Genomic DNA, 15,313 nt, shown 5'->3' with positions numbered 1-15,313 from the left:
ACAGGTGCTGGCTGGGCACTTAACCTGCATAACCTTGAATCTTGCCAACAGCCCTGCAGAGTTGCAGAGGCTCCATGTGCTGTGTGAAGCTAGCAAGCAGCAGAGCCGGAATTGAATCAGATCTGTCCAACTGGGAGCCTAATTCTTAGGCCTGTTTAGAAAGTCTCCTAATTGAAGTGGGTGGGTCATATTCCATAGCATCTCATTTACACTTGTGTGTGGTAGCAGTTACCACCTCCTGACACACTGCAGAACAAATGTCCCCTGTTGGAGCTCCTTGGTTAAAAGCCCCTGTGAAGGACAGCGCGTTCTCTACCGCCTCAGCATTTACAGAGCACCCAGTTGCTGAAGTGTCTGCATGTTTGGGCAAAACACATCAACCTATCCATCTGTCTGTGTCGCCCTTCCAAGAATCCATCGCCATAGTAACTTGGTACTCAGACAAGAGATAGAAGATGAGAATGAACCAAGGCCAGACCTTTCCTTCTCTGCAGGTTGAAGATGTGGGTCATTCGGATACTCACACATGGTCAGGTGTCAGAGCTCTGACTTAGTCTTCTGGCAGCCCCAGGGTCCCCAGAAATTTACCACATGGTGGTGAGGGGTGCAGGAAATTTCTGCTAGCCATAGGCTTGTTTTTATAAATGTCTGGTTTTGCAAGCTGAGCCAGATCTTTCAAGGTTGGTATCTGAAAGCACTCAGCTTAAGATGGGTTCAGTACTGGGCTGGCTTCTGTTCTTTGACCTTAGGCATGATGTTTGTCTCTACCTGGAGAAGCCCATCATTCTCATGTAAAGGGGGTGGGGTGGGGCTGGTTCTCCATCTTTAGAATTTTGTCCTGAGGATTCAGTGTGTAATTAATAGTGAAGGGATTTTGTGAACCACCAAGCTCCATAGTGGAACCTGCTAGCGCTACCCAGGAGTCAAAAAGTCTCAGTCTGGAGTGGAGTGGAGTGGCGTCCAGTTCCCTGTGTGCAGTGCCAGGCTTCGGTGCTTCAGGTTTTCTCTCTGCTGTGCCTTGCTAAAGTAGGTTGCCATTTCCCAGCCAAAAGGAGTGTATCTCCCCGTGCTTATTTCAGGATGTAGCCTTGGTTATTTATAGCCTGCGGCCTGAGAGGCACATCTCAGCAGCGAGGCATCCCAGATGCTCTGATGAGTGGCCTGCCTCCCATGTGAGCAGTCTCATGTAAGCCCTGCAGCCTCCCTGCTCCATGCTGACTCCCTATGACATGCGTGTGCTTTCATGGCCCTTAGCCTTCCACAAGGCCGGGAGGCAGGGAGAAGCAGTCCGGGTGCTGGAGCAGCTCACGCACAATGCTGTGGTGGAGAGCAGGTTTAACGACGCTGCCTATTATTACTGGATGCTGTCCATGCAGTGCCTCGACATGGCTCAAGGTGAGTGAGCGACAGCCGGCTGGCCTCTTCCCTGGCCCCTCTTTGGCATCAGATAAAATCAGAAGAGCAGAGCTGTTTCATTAAAGCACTGGGCTTGTTTATTGAGTGTTTTGTCCCCAAGCCTGCCTTGCAATGGCACAATCTGGCCTGTCATCTCTTTCAAGTTTGCCTGTAAGTAGGACTTGCTGGCAATCTGTCTTAAGGGTAGGAGGCCCCACCCTGCATTGCTAATGCAGAGCATCTCCCTCTCTTGCTACCTGGGAGCCTGGAGCTGGGCCCAAGTGAGCCCTGGCTTAAAAAAAAATTTTTTTTTAATTAAATGAAAAGATGAAGAGATCACTTTACAATAACTCACTCCAGAATCTCCCTCATCCCAGGCAGGAGGACAGTTTCAGACTTGCTTTCATTCATGTGGCTTCCCATGATCCCCTGGGAAGTTCTGAAGGAGGTAGCTATACCCAAGGCTGTGTGCAGTAGTGGAAGGGCACTGGATGCAGAGTGTGCAGGGCGACAGTGTGCTCCGAGTCACAGCTGCCAGGCCCAGGTGCCAAGTGGGGTTTCTCTGTCCTGGCCATTGATGTGCATCTCAGATAAATGGCTGACAAGCCAAGGTGCAGCGGGAGCACAGAGAGCCAGGGAAGATGCCATCTGCCCATCCCACCAGGATCCTTTGGTGTGTCTGGGCTGTAGGCCTCCTCCACTGCTGGGCATAACAGGTGCTGACCCAGTGGACAGGGCCGGGTGTTTCCTGGCCAGGAGCTCTGCCCAGCTAAGGCCTACTGTCACCCAGGACGGACTACTCCTAAGCAGGACACTTGTCCATCGCTGCCCTCTTGGTCCCTCTGAGCAGCACAGGAGGAAAAGATACCACTTGACACATTTCCCCTCCTTCCCTCCCGTGCTCCTCCCGCACAGCAGATCCTGCCCAGAAGGACGCGATGCTGGACAAGTTTCACCACTTCCAGCACCTGGCTGAGCTGTACCATGGCTATCAAACCATTCACCGATACACGGTAAGGTGACAAGGAGACTGGTGTAGCACCTTCATTGTCACATGCTCCGCAAGGGCCTCAGAGAGATAGGGTATGTGATGAGCTGCCCAGAAGCCCTGCCCTTCTCGGGAGGGGGGTGCTGCTCCCTCACCTGCCATGGGGCTCGGGCTCGGAATTACAGTACAGGGCTGAGCCTTTCCAGTTTCGAGTTCAGTATTTGATGCCTCTCTAGATCAGCAAAAGCTCAAGTTCTGTCTTTGGCCCTCAGTCTCCTCTGTAAAACAAGAGGGCTAGCCTGATCCCAAAGACACACAATTAGTTAAGATCATTCCCTGATGTTTGTTTTGTTTCTGTTTTTGTTGTTGTTGTTATTTGTTTTTTTATTTGTTTTGAGACAGGGTTTTTCTGTGTGACAACCCTAGCTGTTTTAGAACTTGCTTTGTAGACCAGGCTAGCCTCAAACTCATAGAGATCTGTCTGCCTCTGCCTCCCTAGTGCTAAGATTGAAGGTGTGTGCCACTACTATCCAGCCCCATTCCATGATTCCTTTGATAAGGCCTTGTTGGTACCATCTGCCTCATCCTGTGTCTCCACAGCCCTCCAGTCTTGATTAACCCACACTGAACTTATCCTGTGGCAACAAGCTGGGCCCCACCAGGGTCCCCTGGCCCCCATTAGCAAGTTCCTGCTCTGTGTTGTAGGCTTTGTCATATGGACTGATCTCATCCTTCAGCCACACTATGAGATAAGTACCTCTGCAGATGAGGAAGGCCAGGTGCCACACAGAGAAGAGCCATAGTGTCCCCCTGACCCATGGGGCCCATCAGTAAGTGGCAGAGCCTGGGCTTGAGTCTCTGCTGATTGCAGTCTATGCTCTCAGCTTCTAGGATGTGGGTTCACAAGCTATCTCTGGATGCTTGAGTGTCCCACTCTGATGTGTGACTTGGGAAATCCCACACGTCTGTGCTTAGTCTCCATCTCTATGGAATGGAGATGGTAGCTGGGGTAGTTCAGAGGGCCCAGTGCATTCACTTTGGAAATGTGACTCTGGTCCCCTTTATACCTCAGGTTTCAGAGCAGCTTCTATAGGAGACCGCTCACCTCGGTCCAGTGTCAGAGGCCCTGCTTTCCCCAAGTGTCCCACTCCTTGTCTGTGTTCTCTCTGCACTGTCCAAGTCTCAGGGAAACATTAGGTCCCACCTGGCCTATCCTTTGCCCTGGGAACATCTCTTTGCCAGCAGTATCTATGGGCTCAAGCAGACCCGTCTTTCATTTAGGCCCCTTGTCTCAAACAGCTGAGAAGCTATGAAGATGGGTGCTGGTATTGGAGGCAGTCCAGCCTAGGCTGGGTGTGCTGGGCTGCCTTGGGTGGCTAGTCTGATTGCCAGCTCTCGGGCTTCTCCCTGCTCACTGTGTCTGTGCAGGGGTCTCCTCACCTAACAGCTGAGCTCTGTTCTTGATGCACATGGTACTGAGCTTGGGGCCACCCATGGGCCCCAGGCTGGCATCCAGGCCTAAGCTTTGGGCTATTCCCCCAACCAGTGTCTGTGTGTGACAGTCCCTGTGATGAGGCCTGGGACACAGTGATAAGCAAGACATAGTCTCTGCCACAAGGAACCCCACCCCACCCCCTATAGTAAGCAGGGCAGCCCCTCATGGGAAAAACTTTGAGGTAGCTTCTTTGATCCCTCCACCAAAGAGGGGCACAAGTGAAGAAGGGGACAGGAAAGGATTTGTGGCAGGCAGACTGTGGTCTGGCAAAGGCCTGGTGACCAGCACAGTGGAGGAGTTGACATTGGGGCCAAGCAGGAGCCTCTCCTAAGAAGGCAGAGAGGAGGTGCACACGCCTTTAATCCCAGCACTGGGGAGGCAGAGGCAGGCAGATTTCTGAGTTTGAGGCCAGCCTGGTCTACAAAGTGAGTTCCAGGACAGCCAGGGCTACACAGAGAAGCCCTGTCTCGAAAAACCAAAAAAAGAAAAAAAGAAAAAAAAAAAAGAAGGCAGAGAGGGACACAGATCTTTCCTGCGGCTCATTGCTTCTTCCCTAGAGAAGCACTGGTGATCCAGACTATGGCTTCGCTAGTCCTGGACTCTTCTAGCTCACACCCAGGAGAGCATGAGTCTCAGGTTTCTTTCAATTCCTGGAGCCAACAGAAACTGTAGAAATCCAAATGGGTTAAACCAGCACGGTAGCACACACAGGAATCCCAGCACTCAGGAGATGGAGGCAGGAGGGTCATCCTAGCTACCTAAGGGAGATTCAGGCCAACCTAAGATAAAGACCTTTTCTCAAAAACAAAAAGGAGGAAAGGGGAAAAAACAAACAAACAAACAACCCCCGAAAGAAATGTAACTAGGAATTCAGGAGAAGTCACTGTGCTCTGAACCAAAGTAGAAAGTCACTTCTCTCAGCTTTGGGCCTCACGAGGGCCTGTCCTGGTGGCTGTTACGGAGGTCATGACTAAACCTTTACGGAGAGCTTCCAGTGGGCGGGAGCTGGCCAGCCTGTGAACATCTGAGGTTTGTATTTGTAGCTAGATTGCAGTGTCAGGCTCCCTCAAAGCAGGTCTTCATGCACAGGCCTTCCCTGATGGGGTGGGCTGTACCGCAGGCGGCCCCCAGTACAGGTCTGTTCATGGCCAATGGTCATGGAGACCTGTTAGAGCTTGGGCCAGCCTGGGCACTGTGTGCCTTTGGTGGCACATTTTGCTTCGGTAGCTGTTGAAGAATAAAGAAGAGCCTTGCTGTGTCCTGCAGGAAGGAGTTAAGCTGCCCACTAGGTCATGTCCTCATTCCCAGAAAGGCCTTGAGCTCAGGAAGCAGAGCATCCCCAGGGACACCAGAGCTGAGAGAAGCACATTCTTCAGGGTTGAGGGGTCAGCTCTGGGTTCGAATCTCCACTCTGCCCTAGTCTTCGAGTAACATGGGCTGTTCTTTATCAGGACACATTCCTCTCTGGTACAGTGTGACCGAAAGTAATGGCCCACAAGCCTATGTTGAAAGCTAGTGGGGCCAGTTGTGGTGGCCAGCACGCGGTGATGGCTGGCATGTAGTAGGTGGTCAGTGTGCCCTACTCATTCCAGTGGGGATTGTTATACCTGTTCTTTTGCTGCAGGAGGAGCCATTCAGCTTTGACCTCCCCGAAACCCTCTTCAACATCTCCAAGTTCTTGCTGCACAGTCTGACCAAGGCCACCCCCTTGGGCATCTCCAAAGTGTATCCTCCCCCACCTCCCTCCCTGCCCGCTGTCTAATGGCCCCAGTGCTCCACAGAGCACTTTACTGGCAGAAGCTCCTCTCTCAGCAGCCACTGGGGAGTGGGAAGAGGTTCGGCTGGGCAGCTGAGCAGCCAATGCCAAGGGGAGCTTGGCTTTCAGGGTTTCACAGACCTAGCTGTGCCTGGTCTGCAATCCTGACCAGCACCTGTCCCAGGCCTCCCAGAACCCACAAAGGAGGGTGGGACTGAGAACTGGAAGAACTGGAACTCGATCTGGGACCATGTCAGTCAAGGTGACAAAGCTGTCATCTAGTAGGGGTGACAAGAGGCAAGACTGTTTCAGAGATATGTACCCTGTGCCCAAAAGTAAGATGGAGGTAAGGCTGGGTCTAGTCAGGGGCAGCAGGGAAGACTGTCGATAGGGTGGGTGCTATAGCAGGGAAGACTGTAGATAGGGTGGGTGCTATAGCAGGGAAGACTGTAGATAGGGTGGGTGCTATAGCAGGGAAGACTGTAGATAGGGTGGGTGCTATAGCAGGGAAGACTGTAGATAGGGTGGGTGCTATAGCAGGGAAGACTGTAGATAGGGTGGGTTCTATAGCACGGCCCCATGAGGTAGGTGTGGACAAGCCCAGCTCCTGTGTGGGGTACTTCAAATCCTGTGAGTCTACTTCTCCTCTGCTAGTGAGAGCCACAGAGGGGGAGTAGTCCAGCATTTCACAGGCCTGAAAGTAGCTTCATGTCCCTGCTTCACCCAGCTGGCCGACTGCCTCCTGTAGGAGCCTACCCGAGAAAAGCACCCCCAGCTCACCATTAAGAACCCATTTCCTGGATGGTCCATTATTTACTCTTCAGGGGAAACACCCCAAACAAGGGTCTTCACTGTGATAATGCCTTTCACTGGCAGGCCAGGCTCACTAAAGGAGCCATCATAGCTATCCCTGCTACCCTGGGTACCCGAGTCTAACTTGTCCCAGGAGTTCTGTTGATTTACAGGTTGGTTAGCTTGGGTTCTGAGCCTCCCCGGTGCTGTCATAGAAACAGAAGTAACTACTGACACAGATGCTCTCTAGCCCAGGAGTGGGTAGTGCTGGCCCCGGGTCACACCTCTTTTGTCCTTAACCTTGCCAATGGCAGGAATACACTCTTCACACTGGCTAAGCAGAGCAAGGCTCTGGGTGCTTACAAGTTGGCCCGGCATGCCTATGACAAGCTACGGGGACTGCAGATCCCCGCCAGGATCCAGAAGTCCATTGAGCTGGGCACCCTGACCATCCGCTCCAAGCCCTTCCATGACAGTGAGGTAAGGGCCTGCGTGCCTTTGAACCTAGTCTGGTTCTGTTGGGAGATGGCTGCTGTGGCCTTGGCTCCCCTGCACTGGGATAAACTGGGTTCTTCCTGGCTATGCCTTAGGCTTTCAGTGCCTCAGTTTCCTGCTCTGTCAGGTGGGTATGTATAAACCCTTCCCCACAGGTGGTAGGAGGTACTTGTGCAGCATAAGTGATGTACCTGACACAGTGCCTAGACCCTGGCAAGTGGCAGGAGTTGACAGTGGATACAGTTGTTCCTATGAAGATAGCATCCGGCTAAGGCCTGGCTTGGAGCAGGTGTCTGGGCTAGTGAGCCTTAGGTGTAGTCTTAGTTGGCCAGCCTCTCCACAGCATGCCATCTTTGGCCCTGGGAAGAGATGGAGGTGTGCACACTTCTGGTTCAGCCTGGGCAGACGTGACCTTGCTCTATAGGAGCTGGTACCCTTGTGCTACCGCTGTTCTACCAACAACCCGCTGCTGAACAACCTTGGCAACGTCTGCATCAACTGCCGCCAGCCCTTCATCTTCTCCGCCTCTTCCTATGGTGAGCTCCCCACTGCTTTACAGACACGTGGCATTGTGCAGAAGGTGATGCCACCATGCCTCAGATGCAGAATTGCTGTCAGAATCCACAGAGGCAAGGCCCAGCATGTCCCCAGCCAGAAGCCTCACTCTCAGCTGGGGTCTGAGAGGCTGAGGGAGCAGTCCTGGCCCTACCTCTTTTAAAACAGCTACTGTGGGGGAGGGGCTGCTGGAGACCTGGTCCTCCCCACATGCACTGTGTCCTCCCCATATGCACTGTGTCCCTTGCCTGCATAGTAGCTGCTTGGGAAAGGGGACATGCTCTGGCTGTTCTACCTGCTCTCACACTGCCTGGTGTGAGTGACAGCCCCAAAGCTCTCCGGAAGCCATCCCCCAGCCCCTCCCTGTCCTCCCAGAGGTGCTGCACCTGGTGGAATTCTACCTGGAAGAGGGGATCACTGACGAAGAAGCTGTTGCCCTCATCGATCTGGAGGCACCAAGACACAAGAGGGAGGGCAAGTGGCGAGAGACCTCAAGCAACAGTATCCTGTGCTCTTAGCTCTGGCCAGGCAGGGGTAGGTAGGGAGGCAGGGAGGGGACGCAGCATGGACTGTGGCAGCAGGCAGGGACAAAAGGATCAGATCAAGAAAGGCTGGGGAGGTCCCCACATAGTGAGGACCGCAGGCACAGGGAGAGTGGCCCCTTCATCTTCCTGCGAGGATGCCCTGCCCTGCTCCTCAAGGCACTGCTCCTGCTTCTGCCCACAGCTAAGCGGAGCTGTAGGGTATATACTTGGGGGAATCCCTGGGTTTCTCCTCAGGTAGCTTTTTCATGCAGTGGTAACAATCGGTACTCAAGGTGAGAGAATCGAGTGTGAGGCTCCCAGGTGCCCATCCCACTGTCCTAGAGGTCTCTGCACCCCTTGGTTCTGCTTTCCTTGGGTAGTTCATCCCACCTCCATAGCAGTGACAGAGGTGGACACCAGTAATATGGCTGAGGCTCTAGGACAAGTGATAGGTATTTCAACACCTGTGGTCCTCAATGGACAGTTGGCCACACCCACCACATCCCTACGTGAGGCCCTCCTGCCTGTACTTTAGCCAGCTCCAACACCACTGTGCAGAGGGAAGGCTCATAGGATGGGGGCCTGTGATGATTCTTGCCCTTCCCCCCGTGGCTGTGACTGCTGAGTCCCTCAAGTGGCAGCTCTAGGCCTATGGTCTGCACCCACTCAGGACTCCTGGATGGACACTTCCTGTGAGCCATGGTGTGACTGGAGGATAGGACCCCTTCTCTCTTTCCCCTGTTCCATCTGGAGGTCTCTCCCAGCCACTGTACCACTCCCCCCAAGTCTGTGAGAGGCAGTACCTAGCTGAGCTCCTGGGAGTCGCTGTGTGGGCTGGAGGGTGTTGTACCAGTACCTTACTGGGCTTCAGGCTCCACCCTTGACCAGACCCCTCCAGATTCCCAGACGTTGAAGCTGGACGAGACCATGGACTCCATAGGAGAAGATGACCCATTTACAGCCAAGCTGAGCTTTGAGGTGAGACAGTGCCTGGTGCTGAGAGGCCTGGTGGGTGCAGCCAGTGCTTTCCCCAGGCACACAAGGACCCACCCTCAGTTAGTGTGGCGGTGTTAGCCACTACCTCAGACACGGCAGTGAGAAAGAGAATGTGATGGCTTTCTCTAATGACTGTGGTTCTGAGAGCACTCCAGTGCTGGCAGGGAACATGTTACTGTTAGGGGTGGCTGAAGGTAAGACGTGGTAGTGTCCCTTTGGCCACCAAGGATCCTGGGATCAGGCCAAGGGCATAACACCCATGTACACCTCTCCCACCCCCCAGCAAGGTAGCTCTGAGTTTGTGCCTGTGGTGGTGAACCGGTCAGTACTACGCTCCATGAGCCGAAGGGATGTTCTCATCAAGCGCTGGCCCCCGCCGCTGCAATGGCAATATTTCCGCTCGCTGTTGCCTGATGCCTCCATCACCATGTGCCCCTCCTGCTTTCAGGTACCCGGCCTATAGCTCCTCCATTCAGGTTGCCTCTCCTGCCCCTATCTCCCTTGGGAAGCTGGGTGTATAGGGGGAATTGTGAGCTGCCCACAGCCTGCCTTCTCACTTGCATCTGCCCAGCTGGCCGCAGTGGACCTTAGCTGGTTCCTGCTCTGCACTCCCCTGAGTGAGGGATGCTCTACCTGTGAACCTCATTCAGATAAAGAGCCCTCCAAGCCTCAGGGCAGCATGTCCCAGCCCTGCCAGGCTCAGGGCTTGAGCTGGCCCTGCCTCCCTGTGTCACGGGCTGTCTGCCTCTCCTCAGATGTTCCATTCAGAGGACTACGAACTGCTTGTGCTCCAGCACGCCTGCTGCCCTTACTGCCGAAGGCGTATCGATGACACTGGCCCGTGAGCAGCGACAGCCTCTGGGACCACCTGCTCCCATGGTCTCCTTGCTGTCCCCAGACTGTTGAAAGAATTAAACCTTCAGAACACGTCTCCTGCCCAGATGAAGTTTGTATGTTGGGGGGGGGGGGGTCTTGCCTTGTGTAACCACAGATTTCCTATTTATGGCATTCCATTCCTTGTAAATAGCACCAGGAGACGAGGAAGAGAACACACATATATTTTCTAAGAAAAAAAAATCTGTTACTTTTAGAAGGGCTCCTGTGTTCATAGCAGCCTGCTGGAGTCCGTAGATCCGTCAGCCCATTACCGCGCACACGTTGCCAACAGATTGCCTCAATAACGACAAATAAAAGGGCTACTCGTTTTCATCAGTGTCTGCGTTTTAGCAAATCCTCATATTGTCTGCAACTTAATTTCCTTATGCAAAAGTGCACCTGTTTCTAATTTGATCCGAAAGGAACATTGCTTTTGCGTGCTCTTAAAATGAAATCTAATCAAATGGCACCATGGGCAGGGACTGGGGCAGGGGTGTTTTTGTTGTTGTTTATTTTGGTTTAATGAGGATCCATCTTGACAGTCTTGTGCTTGGAGCCCAGGAGCGTTCCCACCGGGTGCTCGGCCTTGTGGCCCCTTTCCTTTTCTCCAGGGCACGAAGCACGGGGGCCTCCAGTTGGGATCCACAGAACACTGTGGGTCTCAGGCAGAATCTGGAAGGAGAACTCACACGCATTGGGAAACTGTTCCGCATACCCCTTTGTTGGTTATGGCTGGGAGAGCAGTGGGTTCCAGGGCCCAGGGGCTTCCAGCCATGAGGGCACCTAGACTCGTAATCCCTAGAGTCCTCCTGATGCCACTGCCCAGGGACAGACAGCACACAGCACCCCTCCCCCATTCTCTTAACAGGCAGAAGCAGGGAGATGGAGGCATGCTGAAGATGCCCATGTGAGGCTGGTGGTAGCATGTCCACTGCTGGGATGCAGAGATGGGGGCAGAGTGAGTGGCAGAGGCCAGGCCAGGTCCAGGCCCTTCCAGGCTTCCTCTGCCACTGTGGAGATGAAAGAGGGAGCCAGGCAAGGTCCAGGCCCTCCCCACCCCCTCTGCCTCTATGGAGATGAAGGGGGAATGAAGAAGGGAGCCAGACAGTTGTGCCAACACAACTCCTCCGTCGAGTGTCTAATTGCTTATGATCATGCATGCTCTCTCTCCCACTAAACATTTATTAATGTGTTAGGATTTCCATTAGCGCGTGCCTTGAACTGAAATCATTTGCATATGGCTGGGAAAAAGTGGGGTGAGGGAGGAAACAGTGCCAGCTCCCCAACAGGCGTCAATCACAGTGACAGATCAGATGGGCTCTGGCTGGAGGCAGGGGGGCTGTCTGAGATGCCGGCATGCATCCTTTCAGCGCATATCACAGAAATTCAGGTGACTCCTGCTGGGAGCCAAGACCCTGAGGCTGAGCCTGGCCACAGCTCCAATAGCTGCTGGATATCATCATGTCTGGGCTGAGCAGCCTCTAGAGGTACCCTTTTACAGATAGTGAAACTGAGGCTCAGTGACTGCACTGTTGAACATGCATGCTGAGCCAAAGTTGGACTCACCCACACTCATTCGCAGACCGCCGTGCACCTTGTTCTGATCTCTTCCCTACCTGGACTCAGCCCAGCGCACTGGGCCCACAAGGCCCTTCTTCAGCTTGCATACAGCGTCCTCAGCTATAGCCAGCATCTATGAATGGAGCTCAGTGACCCTGACTGGAGGAAGTTAGGGATTTTTCTGGAGTTTTGGCAGGAAGAGGCCAGGGTCAGGTGACTGCTGGAGCACACAGCTTGGTAAGACTAGTCAGGACCTGCTTCCTGAGGCTACATGTCATATCCATAGTAAGGAAGTGGAAGATGGGAGATGACTGGCTGGACCACAACCAGTGAGTGGAATGTCCTTGTACGTCTTTGTTTCCTAACCTTCCCCTCTGTAGCTGCTGAAGCTAGGAGACCACACACACACACCATGCTCTGTTATGCCTCTTCCCATGGCTGAGGTGATGGGGTATTGAGGCACCCCCAGGCAAGGCTGTAACCCATCTGCTCCCCCATCCTTCATCAACCTTCAAGCACCTACCTAGAGCACAGGTGCAATTTTGTACCCTCCCTGTCTGGGACCCACAATGGCTCCTCAATGCCTGCCAACAAGACTCATAAGCCTCCCCACAAGGCCCTGGGGCTCTCTGTCTGAGGCCTGGAAGGGGCCCTCCTGGCCTCCTAGGCTCCTGTGAGACTTAGACTTCCATAGATTCTTCCTGAAAGACTACTGAGGCCAGGAGCCCCCAGGCCTCAGGGTTAGCGTTCCTCAGCCCTGCCTCTTTGCTAGCTCCATCTCCACATTGAAGGCAGGGCTGAGCAGGGCAGGCGCAGCAAGGAGCTAACCGCTGCTTCTCTCTCGTTCGTTTGTCTGCTGCCCTGAGACACCACAGCACCTAATAAGAGCATGTTATGTATAGCAAACATTAGGCCTGTAAGGAAGGAAGGGAGTGACGTCCCTTGACGTCCTCAGCAAGGCTGTGGTGACACAAGCAAGAGGACTAAGCCACAAGTGAGGAGAAGGGGGGGGTCTGCTGACCCAGCAACACTCTTTCCTTCTGAGGCTTAAGAGCTATTAGCGTAGGTGACTCAGTCCCTAATCCTCCATTCAATGCCCTGCGACTGCCCCTGCTTCTGAAGGGCCAACATGGCTACAGCTAGCCCCAGAGACAGCTTTTCAGGGTCCCAGCATCCAAGCATCTCACAGTTCTCCACTGACCACTGCTATGGACCAAGAGCTGAACACACAGACAAACAGGCTCAGCTGGCCGGCATTCCGGAACCACAAATGAGTGTGGATGAGCAGGAGGGCAACAAAATGGTCTGGGTGTTATCAAGCAGTCAGTAAACAATGCATGCAGCGGGGCTGGGCCCTGATGTGGAGTGAGGTAGGGTTGGCTCTCCTTGGAGACCTGAAGGAAGAAGGAGAGGGAGCGAGATGATGAGGTTTATCAGCCTGCAGAGGCAGGGGGTCAGGAAGGAGTGCCACTGTACTGGTCCAGGTCCTCTGTGGGACATCAAGCCATGCCAAGGAGCCATAGAGCCTCGATTGCACTGGCAGGGACAGGTTGTGATGCCCCAGAGTCCCCAGACCCAGCAAACAGAGGCCCAGAGTGGGAAGTGGAGCTTTCCAGGGTATCGGGGTGACTCAGAGAGACAGGGTAGAATCCGCCTTGGGTGCTCACTGCCCCATCTGAGTCCACATGGCTCAGTCCCCAGGCCCTGACAGGCAGCCCTCTTCTAAGAACTATGTTTTGATGGGGGACTCAGAGTTGGGGTGGGGTAGCAATGAAATTCTGTAGACTGTGGTTATAACCCTGGCTGTTACTAGCTAGATCTGTGACCTTGGGGACCCACTTCAGACTCTAGGCCTCAGCCTCTATAAGTGCAGATACACAGTGCCAATCAGCCGATGACTTCTAACAATACTCTTAACTCACACAGAGCTTGTCTCACTGAGCCAACACCCTGTACAGACTCCAGTGTCCCCTCAGCTCAGTGACAGCTTTCAACCTATGGGGCTGCCTCTGTTACCCAAGTGAGAGAGGGCCAGTGCTCCCAGAGGTGACCTTGTTTGCCCATTCTCTCCCTGGGTCAGCCAGTGTTTATCTGTTGTATACCCAGTCCACCCTGCAGGCTCACATCAGAGCCTAGGAGATGGCTAGTGTCCCTGCGGAGACCACGATGAAGCTTCCCAGCTGTCTCAAGCACAAGCTGGCTGCAGAGGCTGCTGAGGCACTGCTGAGCTGGGGACGGGGGCAGGGTAGATCTGGGGGTGACCACCAGGGTCATGTCAGAAACACAACCTCCACCTTGACCTCATTAACGCTGGTCTTAATCACCAAGCCAAGCTCCTTAAACTGCTAGTGGCCAACTCCCAGGCCCTGACACACATACCTGCCCTGTGTTCCTGTTCTCAAACAAGACACCTGCATGGAAGGAAGGGGGTTGCTTTTCTAAGCAAACATCTAGGAATTCCCGGGTGCAGTGTGAGGAGACTAGGCGAGGGAGTACTTAAGGGCCTCAAGGCTCAGAGAGGAATACTTCTTCCCTGGTTAGCCTCGTGCCTAGGCTCCAGGGTCTTTGTTCTGCCTGGATACCTATGTGGCAAGGGGCATAGCATTTCCCCCGCCATCAGCTCTTAGCTCAACCTTATCTTCTCGGAAAGGCTGCGCAGTGTAAGGACACAGCAGGGACTTTTCTTTTGTCCCCTGTCTCCCCCTGTAACTGCTACTCAGAAGCATCTTTCTCACAGGGCACTGGCTTCTTGCATCCAGTGTCTTCTTGTCTCCCTCTGGCCCCCAGAATCAAATTCTCCCTCTGGGACTCAGTGGATGTTTCACACACATATCGGCCTGACAGTCATCCTGGAGCATCCTACATAGGGACCATCACAGCTGCATGTCAGAGATGCTGGCCTCACATCCTCAGACACCAGGCCTAGTGCTAGTCTCCCTCAGATTGGCATCCCCAGCAGGCCAGTAGGATCATCTCTCAGCCTACAGAGTTCTGAAGCCTCAGAGCCCCAGGTCCCTGGTCATCTTCTCTGCCCCTGAGATTTACCAGGTTGTATGTCTTCTAGGTAAGGCAGAACTTCTTACGCCCCTCCTCGTGGCCTCCAGGACCACATGCTCACCTGCTCACCTGAATAACCTGGCAGCCTGCTCCCTCATGCAGGGACCACGTCCTGCCGCACCCAGCAGGCCATCACGTCTCCATAGCCCATGGTCATCCCTCCCTGGGCTGGAATGTGTCTCCTCCCCTGGCTGAGTCTTGTTCAAGCTAGAAGCACTCTGAACAGGGTTATGGGCGCCTCCTCCATCTCCCAGGTGGCTGGCTTATCAATGTTTAATGTACATGTGAGTGAACAAATTCCAATTGAACGCAACAAATAGTTATCGAGCCGCTGAGCCGGGAGGGGAGGGGGGTGAGACTGGAAGCTATGGACGGAGCTGACGGCACACAAAGCTCAGATCTGTCAAGTAAGCCATTGTCAGGGCTTGGGGACTGGATAAGTCAGGGGGTCTCCTGGGAAGAGATGGGATAGGTGAGTTCAGGAGGAGACATTGTCAACTGGAACCATGTGGAGAAGTAAATTTAGGGCCCAAAGGTTCCAGCCGCAGCCTGAGGCCACCAGACTGACATGGGGAGGAATTCCCAGAGGACTCTGGGGCAGACAAGATGAGACACCCTTTCCTTTCTTTACCTAAGGGCCTCCACTTGATGTCACCTTGGCCCCTCTGCAAGCCAATTAGGCCCCCAGTGGCAGCAGTGGGATTAGCATTAGTATGATATCTCCCGGATGCTGAATCAGCCTCTGGCTTAGGGAGAGAAGGTCACTTTATAAGGGTCTGGGGGGGGTCAGTGCCTGGAGTTGCGCTGTGAGAGCCGTCGGTGGC

At 53.8% G+C, this 15,313-nt stretch overlaps 1 protein-coding gene across 4 annotated transcripts in view; it reads left to right on the top strand.

Moving 5' to 3' along the window:
• Ift122 (intraflagellar transport 122) overlaps nucleotides 1-10,205 on the top strand; it is a 68,674-nt gene extending 58,469 nt beyond the window's left edge. For 2 of the 4 annotated variants that reach the window (XM_021164720.3, XM_021164718.3), the window contains 9 exons: nucleotides 1,255-1,395; nucleotides 2,314-2,408; nucleotides 5,503-5,603; nucleotides 6,741-6,906; nucleotides 7,346-7,457; nucleotides 7,852-7,977; nucleotides 8,899-8,978; nucleotides 9,280-9,444; nucleotides 9,752-10,205. In XM_021164720.3, coding sequence (XP_021020379.1) covers nucleotides 1,255-1,395; nucleotides 2,314-2,408; nucleotides 5,503-5,603; nucleotides 6,741-6,906; nucleotides 7,346-7,457; nucleotides 7,852-7,977; nucleotides 8,899-8,978; nucleotides 9,280-9,444; nucleotides 9,752-9,841 — 1,076 coding nt within the window. In that variant the 3' untranslated portion in view covers nucleotides 9,842-10,205. Of the gene's footprint in view, nucleotides 1-1,254; nucleotides 1,396-2,310; nucleotides 2,409-5,502; nucleotides 5,604-6,740; nucleotides 6,907-7,345; nucleotides 7,458-7,851; nucleotides 7,978-8,898; nucleotides 8,979-9,279; nucleotides 9,445-9,751 lie in introns of all 4 variants that reach the window. The other 2 variants (XM_021164719.3, XM_021164717.3) reach the window with 1 other exon arrangement.
• The last annotated feature ends 5,108 nt before the right edge of the window (nucleotides 10,206-15,313 follow it).

This window comes from Mus caroli, unplaced genomic scaffold, assembly GCF_978045245.1.
Source record: "Mus caroli unplaced genomic scaffold, Mus_caroli_1 scaffold_7, whole genome shotgun sequence".
NCBI classification, from domain to species: Eukaryota; Metazoa; Chordata; class Mammalia; order Rodentia; family Muridae; genus Mus; species Mus caroli.
The sequence above is the reverse complement of the archived record's forward strand: the minus strand, read 5'-3'. Positions and strand labels throughout refer to the sequence as shown.